Genomic DNA, 14744 nt, shown 5'->3' on the forward strand with positions numbered 1-14744 from the left:
AAGCAGGACAACCATTTCACAGAAACATTCGCTCAAACTGGTCCTGCATGTGCTATTAGTCATTGCTATGGTTATTGTGTTGTAATAGAAGATGAAATGTTTTGTGTTTAATCATTATCAATTCATAAAAAACACGTTTCTTTCAGTCCCACCGGCCCTACAGACGTGTGTGGTGATCGAAGAGAGTTGTGCCTCTTATTAGTTCATGTCAAAAATGGAATATAACAGCAAATAAGAACTCTTTTTGTCACTGATTTGTTGCTCCTTATACATCACTGTATGATCTATAATGACAAAGTCATCAGTTTCTTATTAAATATAATGTAATACATCGGAGAAATGACTGTATCTGCCAAGGAAAGCAGACTATACTGTTGGTTATATTTAATTTTATTGCTTGTTTGGATTCTTCCGTTATTTGCAATGCATGTTTAGTGATTATATTTCCAAAAACAGCTGTGGATACTTCAGGGTTTTAACAAAGGACTACTGTATTACTCTGTAAAAACTAAATTCCAAAATTCATTTCAAGGCAGCTTCTGATGTTTTTGGCTGTGAGAATTTTGATTTAATAAACCCTGTTTCATTTTTTTAATTGTGTTTATAGCTGCCATACTAAAACAGTTAGAAAACACTCCTAAAGTTTGACACAGGCTGTGTTCGGTTATGAGACGAAATCACGCTTATTTTTCAGACTTTGAAAAGCTCCTTCCAGAGCCAGAGAACATGTTGAATTTCAGTAATAATAATATTAATATGCATAATAACAATAATAATAATAATAATAATAACAATACATACTGTACAGTGCTTACTAAAGTTAAAGAATTCATGTAATCACAGTATGTGTTTACACCTTTCAACATCAAGACTTTTCAAAATGTTCTTCTGAGTTTACTTCTTTACTTCAGTGAGCAATTCAAAATGAGCTTAGAGAAATATTCTGTTTATTCTTGGAACTAAAGTCCCACCTCCAGCCCAGTCCCGACTCATACAGGGATGTCTCTCAAATCTCTTTAAATGACCATGTCAAGGTGTCGAAAAAGATGATTTGATTAACATATTATGTCGTTATGGTGAGGTATACATAGGTATCATAAGTGTATTTATTTTGCTCCCTTCACACTTCAAGGATTTGTCTCACTCTTATCCACTCACCCTGACGCAGGTGAGTGCACAGAGGAGAGGGTGTCATCTGCAGCTGTCAGTCGGTCTGGGTGACGCCACCTGATGCAGTCAGGCATATGTAAGTGACAATCACCGAAAGACTGGTTTGAAATATGTGTGACCAGAGAACATCATCCTTGAAATAAGTGTGTGTTTTTGGCTGTAGGGATAATTCATTTGAGAATTTGATGCTGTATATTAAGGCCCTGTCACACATGGCAGAAACGTATGCTGGCGCATACGAATCATATCATCAATACGTTGATATAAATTAAGGGTAAGTTGTGATCGTTTGAAGGACGCAGACGATACACCGAACACGGCAGACACACGGCCCTGTCACACAGCTCCGTATGGCAGAAACATGCCGGCGTATATGAAAAGTGTTGTAGCTGACGTATACATAACGAATACATAACGAATTATTATACGTATGTCAAACATTGATAGCGTATCACGTACTTATTTAAAACGTATCAGAGCGTCTGGCATTTGGTTCACGTCATGCTGATGCTGGAGAGCAGAACGTACTCTTGTCGCAGCCTCTCAGCATCCTCCATGCTCTCTGATGAGAGGTTGATGTGTCCATCAAGAAGTGCTGTGAAGAAGTGAGGATGAGCTCCTCACAGGGACCCTATATACTGTATTCAAACCCCAATAAGCTCCCAAAACGCTAGCTGAACGCTAGCTGTACTGTAGAAACACGTTTAATAAGTTACTCCGTTGTCAGGGATAATCTTAACATCGGGTAGGAATAGGGTATCCACTCGTTATCAATAAACTGGCTGTAGGGTTCACCGTCAGCCGACGTAGCCTATATCTAACGTACCTCTAATGTAGTCACGTAGGTATTCAGTATTCACGTATGTCTAACGTAACGTAATTTATGTGTAACGGCTGCATAACTTATGAAGCACATGTCGGGTACATCCGAACGCTCAAAACCTTTTCACAGACTCAGCGTTCAACAACGCACCCCAGCGTAACACAGTGAGCTCTTAACGAACACTACTTATACCTTACCTTATATCAACGTACACCAGCGTGTTGCCGATATTTTGTATACGCCATATTTTTGTATATCTTATGCATTCGTTGGGCATTCGTCTGATACATTTTGTAGAATTAAGTGATACGCTATCAATAGGTTAGACTCTTCCGATCCGATCCGATGAAAAGTTGGACGTATTTGGACTCTGATAAATTGTGAGCTATTTTTCGTATACGTTTCCGCCATACGGATGTGTGTGAGGATTTTGTGTTAATAACAGAGGCAAATGCTGGGAAGTTATTCTTTCCCTGTTTCCCGTCCTGGTCCCCGACCCAATCAATCCCTGCAAACACACACATGCAGAGAGAGACAAAGAAAGAGGGAGACAAAGAGAGTGAGAGAGGTCTTTGCAAAGTGACCATTCCTGGATACTTTCCAAAGGTTTTGTCGGTCACTATGGAGATTTGGAAAATCGCCCTAGCAGTTTAAATCCTCTGTTGTTATATGGACGAAAGGTATCCAGTGTAAAAGCTCCGTTCCCCAAAATGAACGCCCATCCTTCCTCTGCTCATTTGGTTGAGCACGAACAGAGCACAACAAAGTTACAATAACGATAGTTGTAGATGAAGTATTACGATTATTTACTTAATTAAAAGTACTAAAACAACAATAGAAAAGTAATCCCCTACAAGCAGGCTGAGTAATAACTAAATGATAGGTAGTCCTTCTTAAGTAAAAGTACAGAAGTATTATCAGCAAAATGTACTTAAAGTATCAAAATTAAAAGTAGTAAAATGGCCCCTGTGGATGATATATTATTATATATGATTATGTATTTACTGGATGTCTCTGGTTTTATCTAATTAACTGCTACTTTAGTCTTTAACAATTCAATTATTATATTATTTAATCTGAAAAAAGTACCATGTAACTCCAGCTGCCAGATAAACATAGTGAATGTAAAGAAAATAGAATATTAGTACTCCAGTAAATACACTTTGTTGCTCTCCACCACGGATAAGAACCTGACCATCACGCACAGACTTGACACAAGTTCACCAGGCTCCCCTGGCCTTGATATACAGCTGTTCTTTCTCACATTTAGATTTACTTCAGTCTGAACTCCATGCATTCACTGAGGCGCAACAAACACAATTGTGCTGCAGCACTCCCTCCACTAAATCTGCCGTGTCATGACCCACAAAGAAGCCAACCAATTTATCAGACCAAAAAAAGACCACAAGCAAAACAAAATAAGATAAGTAAGATAGGGATCCGCTGTTGCAAGCTGCCTGCTACAAACACACAGTTCTGCAACTGTATTAATAAAATAAATCATTTACTTCCAGTAAGAGTTCCTCTCTGTGAACCCTGAATATTTCTGTGTCTGGCAAATAACGTTGGGGACGATTGCTATGGCTACTGGGCGCGCCGGTCGGTGATTCACCATCATGGGAGATGAGACAAAGGGTCCCTTTTTGCTGCCGAGCGCCTGGGGTTTTGAAGCTATGACACCAAGAAACAAGATTTAACTTAACTGTTGCCCTGTCCCATTACAGGCTGACTGACTCTGACTAATGTTGTGCCTTATTTGATTCTTCCTCTAGTCCTGTTGTACAACCTTTTTAATGAGCACCCCTGCAGTGTTGTTGCTTTGGAGAAAAACAGGAACCTCAGCAACAAAAATAACAGGACAAAACGATAAATTCCAAACATTGCCAAGAATGGGAGCTATTTGGCCTAAACTGTCAAGCACCGGGCTACAAACAATAATTACGGCCTACTGTCTGCATTCTGTCGCTGCAGTTAGGTGACAGATCAGCAATACACAATCCCTGCTCTGTCTGTGACAATCCCGGCCTCCCCCGTCTATCTTTGTGGCCAACACTGGCAGGGCTGCCTCATAATGGGCCTGGGAGCAGGAATTTTTACAGCCCCCCTGCCTCTAAGAGAGTGTTGATCATGTGCATTTTCATTGCCGGTTTTACTAATAGGGTTCCACTGTTTACTGGTACTGGGGCCCCTGTGTGGGCCCTCTAACACCACTGGCATTGGTGCATGTGCATAGCCAACACCTGTAAACAAAACCTTGCTGTGTAAAATCAGTGGAGTTTCCCCCATTTCTTCCACCGCAGCACATTTTCAGCCAGTTCTGGAGTCAAATGCTTAAATATACCTTGCAGTCCCATGCAGTCCTTACATTGGGTTTAGATGCATTTAATGTTGGTTTCTTAATGTAAGCTCCAACGCTCTCCTCGTCTTGCTGGTACAGTGGTGGAAAGTAGATTTACTGGAGTACGGTCATTTTGAGGTACTTGTACTTAGAGTATTTCCATTTTATGCTACTTTTATACTGTTCCATTTTAAGGTAAATATTGTACTTACTCCACTATACATTTAGTTCACAGCTTTAGTTACTAGTTACATTTCAGATTAATAACACACAAAACGTGTTTAGTTAATAACATATGATGTATTAATATAGATTACTTTATTAATTACCCAAAACTATATAAAGCAGTTAAAATAAGATCAATATGGACCAATTACAATATTGAAGTAGCCTACTGATTACATGTTAATACATCAATAATAATAATTTAGTAATATGATTATATAACACTGGCAGGATGAGTACTTTAATTATGTACATTTGTAACTGTTCTGTGCTACTTTTATTTAAGTAAGTAATCTTAATACTTCTTCCACCACTGCATACAACAGGAGAAGAATACAAATGTACATATGTGGGTTACAAAAATATGTTTTTGTTTATCTTGCAAATACTGTAAGTAAACTAAATTCTTATTGTATTACGTATTAATGATAAGGACACTTAAATGAAACAACTATCACCCTTAACTTGTGATTTTTGATGTGTAAAGCTGCACTTTTTCCAGCCTACGCTTCACAAAGATAAACCCAGCTCACAGAGTAGCTGGGTTTATCCATGCACAGTCATATCTCGGGGGCAACATGCCAACTTCAAACCTCTGCAGCCCCTCGAGGCAAAAATGTGAAAATCTCTGTGAAAGAAATATTTGTGCATTCAGGCTGCTACCTAATCGACAGACATCACGAGACCTTTTCTTTCATGTCCAGTAAAGAGTACAGTACACCCAGTAACACCGATGCAGTGTGGCTGAGAGGTGCAGAGTGTCTCTGGCTCAGCTCTGCTGCGTCTCCCTTCACAATCACTGAATCTCAGCTAGTCAGCAGCACTGCAGCACTGACAGCTCTGTATGCACAGAAGGAAGAAAGAAAAAGGCACAGAAAGACAGACGGGGAGAGAAATTGATATATCTGAGATACGTCTATAATTTGCTGCAGGTCAATCTGAGGAAAGGGTGACTAATAAGAAACGCACACTAACACTCCAAGGCTGCGGCAAACCTGCTGGAATTGGATGATTTTGATTTGTACCCCGCCCCAACCTCTCTGTCTTTCTCTCTGGGAGTGTGTGATCATCAAAGACTTATGTGTGTATAAATCAGTGGGCAGCCTGGATGTGTTTGCATGTTCTGTCTCTTGCATGATGTTCTCGAAACCCGGTTCACAATTGTGATGGTGCTGACTTGCACTTCTCTTTCTCACCCAAGCTTTTACAGCATAATAAAGTGCGTACATAATTTGCTCTACTATGCATGCACACCATAGCTGATAAAGGAAAATATAAGCATAGGCTGGGAGTCTTATGACACAATACTTAATACAATAGATTGGACAAACCCATGAAGTGTGGAAATGCATGTTCGGTGTGTGTGTGTGTGTGTGTGTGTGTGTGTGTGTGTGTGTGTGTGTGTGTGTGTGTGTGTGTGTGTGTGTGTGTGTGTGTATCTAGAGCACGAGACAAATGGAGAAAGAAACTGATTAAATGGATAAATCAAGTATCATGGAAGCAATTCTCTGCAGCGCATTATGCCAGGATGAGGATGAAAGTTTCCTGACATAGACAGACCCGTGGGAAAACGTTCTTCTATCCTAGAGTAACATAAATGTCAGTGTTTCATTTACATATTCTGTGTCCAAATAAATCCTAAATTGAACTTAGATAGTTCTTGCAGTAAACACATATATCTTGTTTTTTCAGGCGTTTCTATTATTTGTGAACAGATTTGTTGAACATCCAAAAGAAATCCTCAAAAGAACTATCAATAGCCCACTCTGCATCTCCTGACACCCACGTGCTGTAAGTTGAAACCAATGTAATTATCCAAATGTGATTTCAGGTCGTGCACAGTGACTGTAAGGTTGAACATGTTCTATGTGACAGAACTTGTCACACCTCACATATTCTCACTGTATTGTGCGCAATAACAGTTTGGCCTATTGATCCAGGATATGTTATGGACCTGAAAGACAAACTTCGTGTGTTCCTTTCTCTGATTGGATCGTCAAGGTGTCACTCAAGTCACCGTAGAGTCATTTGCATGAGGAGGAGACTATAAATAAATAATGATTTAGGAAACGCCTTCGCAGGCGCACTCAGTTGATGCAGTCGGGACAAGAGCAACACCAAAGTATTGTCTGAAAAGAAAGCAGCAAGATGACTTACAGAGCTCCACACTCTTCTTACAAGAAGATGTTTGGCGGGGAGAGGGTGGCGACGAAGACCAGCTACTCCAGCCGCCAGTTCTCCAGCCCGGTGCGCTCCTCCCGGGTATCCTACGGTCTCTCCTCCGCCCCCACCATGTACGCAACGAAGACCCAGAGACTCCGGAGCAGCGCAGCCATGCCCCGGCTGTCCTCCGAGAACTTGGACTTCAATTTGTCCGACGCCATAACAGCGAGTTCATGACGAACCGCACCAACGAGAAAGTGCAGATGCAGTCGCTGAACGACCGCTTCGCCAACTACATCGACAAGGTGCGCTTCTTGGAGCAGCAGAACAAGATCCTGCTGGCGGAGCTGGAGCAGCTGCGGGGCAAGGGCACGTCCCGGGTCGGAGATCTGTATGAGGACGAGATGCGGGAGCTGAGGCGCCAGGTGGACCAGCTCACCAACGACAAGGCCCGGGTTGAAGTGTACCGGGATAACCTGGCAGACGACATCGACAGGCTCAGAGAGAAGTAGGAGGCGTGGCACATCTCTGTTCTGCACTGTGTTATTGTGAAGGAAACTCCACATTGTGTTATATTGTGCAGACCTACATAGCAGATATGTTATTATCAGTATGTGCACGCCCCCTTATTATATATAAACTTCTTACTTAGATTTCAATACAGGCTAGACTTAAGTTTCTAGTCATAAACATATGTCGGGCACTGCGCAAATCCTGAACTTGAAAGTGCTGTCGCAGCTCTGTCGGTGTGAAGTTGATCTCTCACTGAAATGTTTTCAAGCGTGAAGAGAAAGTGGATGCAGAAAAATCAAACAATGCTGGCGAGGCATAAAAAGGGGTCATGTCAGTCCCATAGGCTTTAACAAATAAAACGTTTGGCTTTTTGTCTGTCTTTGCAGGTTGCAGGATGAGATATCCCAGCGGGAGGAGGCTGAGAGCAGCATGCAGAGCTTCAGACAGGTACAGTATGATTCATGTTGTGAAATAAAGCGTTTTCACACTGTTGACATCAGCTAAATATCTGCCTATGTCTTGTTTATGTGTTAGATAGGAATTTTTGCAAAGAGAGTGATTATAAGGAATAACCTTTTCAACAGCAGAAGATGCTAATAGCTCCTGACCCGCCTTGCCTGCTATTCCTGCTTAAATACAAGCGGAAATTGATGACTAGAGCTGTTAAAGAGATTAGATAAACCCCAATTATCTCTACTGGTCTCACTTCTATCCGTGATGTGTTGTAACTGTCCCATTTTCTCTCCTGCGTGATCTAATAATTGCTCATGAGCTGCAGAGAAAGGAATGAGCTCTTCTGATGGCACAACAGCAGATTCTAGCCATCATCCAAAATAGAAGTAAAGCAGAACTGACCCTGTCCTGGTACAAAAGGCCAAGTTGTGACTGTTGAGTTCAATCAAGCCTGCAATGTGAGGAGATCTTTTTAAATCTGACTGGTCACACTGAATGAGCTGGACACAACAACAGTCTGGACCCAATGTGGTTATCAGAGCGAGAAGACACGCCACCATGTGATCCGAGTGTCTCATTCTGGGAGAGCATCAGCACATTAAAATCTCACTCGTTATGGGCTCGTCAGTGATTGTTCCATATCACTGGGTCTCATGGTTATTAATTAAGTGATAATGAGTCGTGCAAAGAGTTTCAAACGAGTGTCACGATACGAAAAACTGACACAAAACAAAACGAGGTGCATTTCTTGCTGACATAATAAGAGTAAACTTTTCCAGTGATTATGTGTTTTTTCGGTCTTGCGGTATGTTATCAATTCATATAGACAATGCACCATCACGACCTTGTCTATATGAATGGCAGGAAGGAAGTCCACTGTGGCCATGGTGGCACACAGTCAACAATGCAGGGCCTGCAGCCGGCTCTCGCCCAGTCAGGCAGACAGTCACTCTTCCAGCTCTGGGCCTGTTTGGGAAACCCTGCTGAATAGCACACTTTGTTTGTGGCATTAGATTAGGTGCAAAGCTCCTTCATTTGCTGATACCTCAATTACCAGCCTGCCAACGCCCTGACAAAGCACAGCGGTGTGGTGCCACAGCGACGTGCACGTACGAGAGGGAAAATGTAATAAAATGTAGGAGGATGTTTTGAATACAATACAATGTAGTGCTGTCACTAATACAATTTTGTTGATTTAATTGACATATCTGGAAAACTGAGTTTCTCCACAAAACAAATCCTGCAAAAGCTTCACTTTAAATCTTGTGTTTATCAGATATGTGCTTCAAAAAAAGTAATTCAGCATGAAAACAGCATTAAAAAACTGACTAGTCAACCGAAGAAATCTAAGTCGACTGAGACAAAAACAACAAATGAATCGACTAAGAGGTGGCAGCCTCAATTAATACAATATGCTCATAAGACAACATTTGCTTCATGCTAAATTCAGTAAAGTTATAAAATGGTAAGATGCAGTAATTACTGTGAAACCACACAGTAACAGAGCTTCCAGTGGAATGATTACATTTCTCCAATATGAACCAGTAGAGACTATGAGGTTAAGAATGCAGTTACGTAACAACGAATGGGATTAAGGGCCTCTTGAACAATGCTTTGTGTCTCTGGGTGTTCTGCTCCTTTATTAAATCAAATCTATTTATTTATCTCACTGAATAGTTATTTAAATACCTAACTCATTACCTAACTCATTTCATAGTTATACTATCAATAATATATTATGTTATTGGTTATTATTACTATTTGTTGTTATTTGTCAATATGTTGCCAATTTTAGGTACTTTATTCACTTCTGGACCTCTACATATGTTTTGTATTTAAAATCTTAATCTGTGAGTGAGTTAGTAACTATAAATGTAGTGGTGTAGAAGTATAAAGTATATAATAGAAAATACTTGAGTAAAATTCAAGTACCTCAAAACTGTACTTAAGTGCAGTTCCATCACTGTCGATCTGTCTGCGATGTCCTCAAGGTCTGTGCCTAAAAGGTGCTGCAGTGTATTCAACACATGACAATCACAAGAAAATGTCTGCAGGGACACTCGTCATGTGCCTGCAGTTGATTTCTATTGGATGCATGTGTTTGTGACCTTGCCTCGCTACACAATGGGTCATTTTGTGTACGTGCCTGTTGTGTGTGTGTGCTCCTATACAGCATTCTTTCTATGTCAGCAAAGACATAATGTATTAATCATGTCACCTTCACAAGTCACCTTATTAAGAGTGAGTCACTACACAGGATGTGGACAATGCTGCCCTCGCCAGACTGGATCTGGAGCGGAAGGTTGAATCTCTCCAGGATGAAATAAACTTCCTTAAGAAGCTGCATGATGAGGTAAGCTTCCTTTTCTGGGGTTAAAACGGACCCAGTCTACTGCGGAAACACTGTGCATGCACTGCCTAATAAGTCAAAGGCACCGTAATGAATACTGGGCCAAATCATTTGTAATCTGTTAATCTGGCCAGAGTTCCAAATCGTTAGGGTTCAATGCATCAGAGCAATTTTAATACAGCCAGGAAAATCATAGCAAAGTATACTAAAGAACATTAAAATAGATAGTCTACGTACTTGTGATACTGCCTTCAAGGTCTGTCGTATAAGTAGGACATAAATGTACTAGTTCTATTTATTCTATTGCAGGAAATGATGGAGATGCAGACCCAGATCCAGCAGCAGCAGCATGTGCAGGTGGACATGGAGATGGTTAAACCTGACCTGACCTCTGCTCTGAGGGACGTCCGTCTGCAGTATGAGAACCTGGCCTCCAAAAACCTCCAGGAGTCTGAGGAATGGTACAAATCCAAGGTAAACATTTTCCACGAAGTCGGAGAGTATTTAAGTTAAGACTATAATCAACTGTATTTGAAAACTATTACACATAGTGGTGAACCCACCCGACTCTGCAGATCCCCTTAACTCTACGGAGCATTTCAGTGTCCTTCAGCTCTTTGTTTTGGGTTTTCTGGCTCAGTTTCATGGCACTCGTCAGCGTTGTTTTTAGCTGTAGTATGCACTACCTGCCCAGCTCCAAATGTCTGACAAAGCTGGCAACTAACTGGTGAACTCTGAGGAACATTTAGCAGCTAAGAAGACAGATATTTCCCCCAAGAGTTGGTGGAGACAACAAACAGAGCTAGAAGGAGAATGAATATTAGACTTGCATTCATCAGAGGGCCAGAAACATAACTCCAAATGACTGAAAACGCTGCTCCTCTTCTGCTTGATTTGTAAATAGGCGACTGTTTGCTAACAAGTTTGGCATATCAACTTTCAAAAAGTTTCCACTGCAGATTTAAATACATGCACGTTTTATTTTTTCTTGATAAGGCATTCGATCATACAGTACGCCAAAATACTGAAAAGCGATTCAGTAAAGTAGAATATTTCTTTCTTATGACGTTTGAACATCGGGTTGTAGTGAACAGTGTTGACTTAAACAGCTTAATAGGGAACGGATGATATCAAATGTTACCGCAGATCGCAATAAAAACACTCACAATAAGTTGATTGTTGTGAATTTCTATTATCTTTATAATCGTGAATATCCTCACGAGAGAGCCTCTTTAAAAAACAAAACAAAAATAAAATACATATTGTGAATCAAACTAATTTTGGCCTGAATAATCGTGGCATGACATTTTCATATTGTCCCATGCTTCCTGCTTCAACCACCAAGCTGCAGTGTAACTTCTGCCGTCTTGTGGCCACATACATTTCATAATTGACATGCTTCACGCTATCTGCCACAGTCACTCCACCTCAACCTCTGACTCATCGTTTATTGAACAGTTGATTTTTCAGTTCTTCCCTCCTCTCTCTGTGTTTGTCACTGTGGTTGCCAGTTTACTGACCTCACCGACGCTGCAGCCAGGAATAGTGATGCTTTGAGAATGGCCAAGCAAGAGGCCAATGACTACAGACGCCAGGTTCAGTCACTTACTTGTGAGGTGGATGCCCTTAAAGGAACTGTGAGTATGCAACTTTAGGCTTACACTGTAGTATACAAGATAATGATGCAAAACATGTCTTCAATCCATATATAGCTGGAATAACACAAACATGGAGCAGAAAAAGCTGCATGTCGTTGAATAATGACACAGCAAATAGACACATATCTAGGGAGAGTTTATTATCACAGAGCACAAAAGCAAAAGTTATTTCTACTGCCTAAATGTTATTTTGCTTGCCCTTGGCTGCCGTGCCAGAATGAGTCCATGGAGCGCCAGATGAGAGAGGTAGAGGAGAACTTCTCCCTGGAGACGGGCGGTTACCAGGAAACCATCGGCCGCCTGGAGGAGGACATTCACAACATGAAGGACGAGATGGCCCGTCACCTCCGGGAGTACCAGGACCTCCTAAATGTCAAGATGGCCCTGGACATTGAGATTGCCACCTACAGGAAGCTGCTGGAAGGAGAGGAGAGCAGGTGAAGGATGAACATATGACAGATAGGCGTATGAACATTCATCAAAGACACACATATTGATTTGTGGACTGTACTTTCTCTATTTTCAGAATCACCACCCCACTGACAAACTTCTCATCCCTAAACCTGAGAGGTAGGATCAGAGTCTCCAGTTAGCAGGAATGTTAGTATTGGTTATTATATTGCCAGATAACAAAATATAATTTTATTTTTTAGAAACAATGTTTGATTCTAAACCTCATTTTGAAGCTACAACAACTAAGAAGGTTCTCATCAAAACCATTGAGACCAGGGATGGTCAGGTAGAATCCACTTAAAGTGTTTTTCAATCAATTAAGTCATTTTCTGGTGATCAATCCTGCTCACCTTTTCTCTTTCCTCTACACCTATGTTCAGGTGATCAACGAGTCAACCCAGAACCACGATGACATGGAGTAATAATGTCTTCGTCTTTTCACAACAATAACATCAACAAGAGCAATACGAAGAAACACATTTCACTGGGGCTACAAGCAAACAAGCAAACAAACCAACAACACAAAAAGCAAACGGCTTTGAAAAGTGCCTTTTATATGTGATGATCCAGTATGCCTGTATGCCACAGACTGTATTTTGCTTCCTCCTTTGCTGAAAGTATTATCTTTTGTCACATTTGTTTAGACACAATAATGAAATCAGCACAATATAGAAATCCTTATTGAGGTCTACAAAAATCTCTCTTTGTAACCAAAGTAGTGTTTTTGATCAATACAGCATGCACACATTTCAGGAAATCTGTATGCTTAAGATGTCACTTAATTGCCTGTACGCAGCAATAAACCAGTAAGACCATAACTCAATACTGTGCACAAGGTGTAGTACTTTTCTGGGATTTGGTATTTGAAGGTATAGCTGGTAATACTTTTATGATTTATGCCTGGTGGTAGAGTGGTATGGCTTCCAAATACAACACCAGATGGTTGTGAGTTCAACTAAACAAATGAACCATAAAATGGATTTATTTAAAGTTGTGGAAAAGAACAGTCTTTACTTAGTTAGTTTTTTAAATGGCTACAGTGTGGCATATCTTAGTTCCAAGGGGACCTGATTCCAGCAGTGGGCATCACATGTGGATTGAACTCTGGACACCACTAACTGAATAAGCGGTAACAGTTTAAGCAACAACGTTCACATTTGCAAGTAATTCAACTGCGCAACCAGTATTAAAATCTTTAATTTTTTCCCAATGAGGTAAAAACATTACATGCATCAGCTGTTTCAAGAAACAAAACTGATTTGGAGACTAACTTGTCCAGCAGCTTATTATGATTGCAATGATTTTTAGGGATTTGAAAGCAGATGTAAGACACTAAAGACCAGAATAAACATTTATAGAATACACACAGAATGAACATATTATTAGAGAGACAAAGAATAAGAAACAACACACTAAATAACACATCCCAGTGCAACACCAACACTAACTATGGCCCTAAAAGTGAAATTACCAGAGTTAAATCAACGTCTCTCAACAGAAACCCAACATTACAAGCCTCCTAAAGAGGCTGTTCCCCCCCTAATAAACTGTTAACTCAGTGTGCAGTGTCACATTAGTGGTGTTCAGTTTAATAATAATAGTTTAGGCTTAATGGATCCATCAGTATCACAGATAATCAGTATGTTAGCAGTCTTCACTCGGATTTCAAGAAAAAGAGTCAATTCATACAGATTACACAGAAGTTACAGTAGTACAATAACAGTATTAATTAAATTAAGAACAAACATGTATTAAGGCTTAATTACAGCTGCTAAATGAACCTTGAGGTGAGATTATTTTACCGATCACTGTTTCAAGGTAAAGAGGGAACTTTGAAACGCAACTTTTAAAGGCAACATTGATGGATAAGTGTTCAGAAAGAAAGTACATCTACAAGTGACAACTGGGCAAACTCCATCAAATGAATATGATCATGTGATGTGATTGAAAGCTCCAGAAAGGCTACTAAATTGACCTTGAGGTAAGATCGTTTGCCAACAATATATTAAGTAAATATGAATTGTAATATGCTTAATAATTGATGTTCTGTCCACATATTGAGTACTTTTACTATTGATGCTTTAAGTGCGTCTTTCAGATAATACTGCAGTGCAAGTGTTGAATGCAAAATTCTGTCTTTAGTTATTTTACATTGTTTCACTGCTACACTTAAGTAGAGGATCTGAAAGTACAAACAGATACAAATAAAGTTGATTAATCAAAATTACATTTTATCACTCGGCTACAAAATTATAATCCTTTAGAGGTCACTTGATCAAAACTAATATTAAGATCATTGATGCTGCCCAATGCAGTTCTGACAAAAAACTGATCCACAAATCAAATGATCTTGCCCTGAATTCAGAGAGCCTGCTGTATTTCACTGCCATCTGTTGGTGATTAATGTTAATTGAACTACCTTCAGTGGGCGGTCATTTACAGCAGGCTTCAATTTATCAGAAACTTCACAAATCACATTAATTTAGCATTTATTTGACACGGTCCAAATCTCGCGATAGTGTGTCCAAGATACGTTAAAAACGTGAGTTCAAAAGGGGGGTTTGTGCGGTGTTTTTGATCATCATATACAATATTAGG

General features: G+C 40.2%; 1 protein-coding gene across 1 annotated transcript; it reads left to right on the forward strand.

Moving 5' to 3' along the window:
- The first annotated feature begins 6646 nt into the window (after positions 1-6646).
- LOC115022370 (vimentin A2-like) lies at positions 6647-12969 on the forward strand. Its single transcript, XM_029453350.1, is given in 10 exon segments — positions 6647-6936; positions 6939-7227; positions 7619-7679; positions 9943-10038; positions 10345-10509; positions 11547-11672; positions 11910-12130; positions 12220-12263; positions 12347-12432; positions 12527-12969. Coding segments are annotated over 10 exon segments (1362 nt in total). The 5' UTR covers positions 6647-6704; the 3' UTR covers positions 12569-12969.
- Positions 12970-14744: the final 1775 nt, after the last annotated feature.

This window comes from Cottoperca gobio, chromosome 17 (assembly GCF_900634415.1).
Source record: "Cottoperca gobio chromosome 17, fCotGob3.1, whole genome shotgun sequence".
NCBI lineage: Eukaryota > Metazoa > Chordata > Actinopteri > Perciformes > Bovichtidae > Cottoperca > Cottoperca gobio.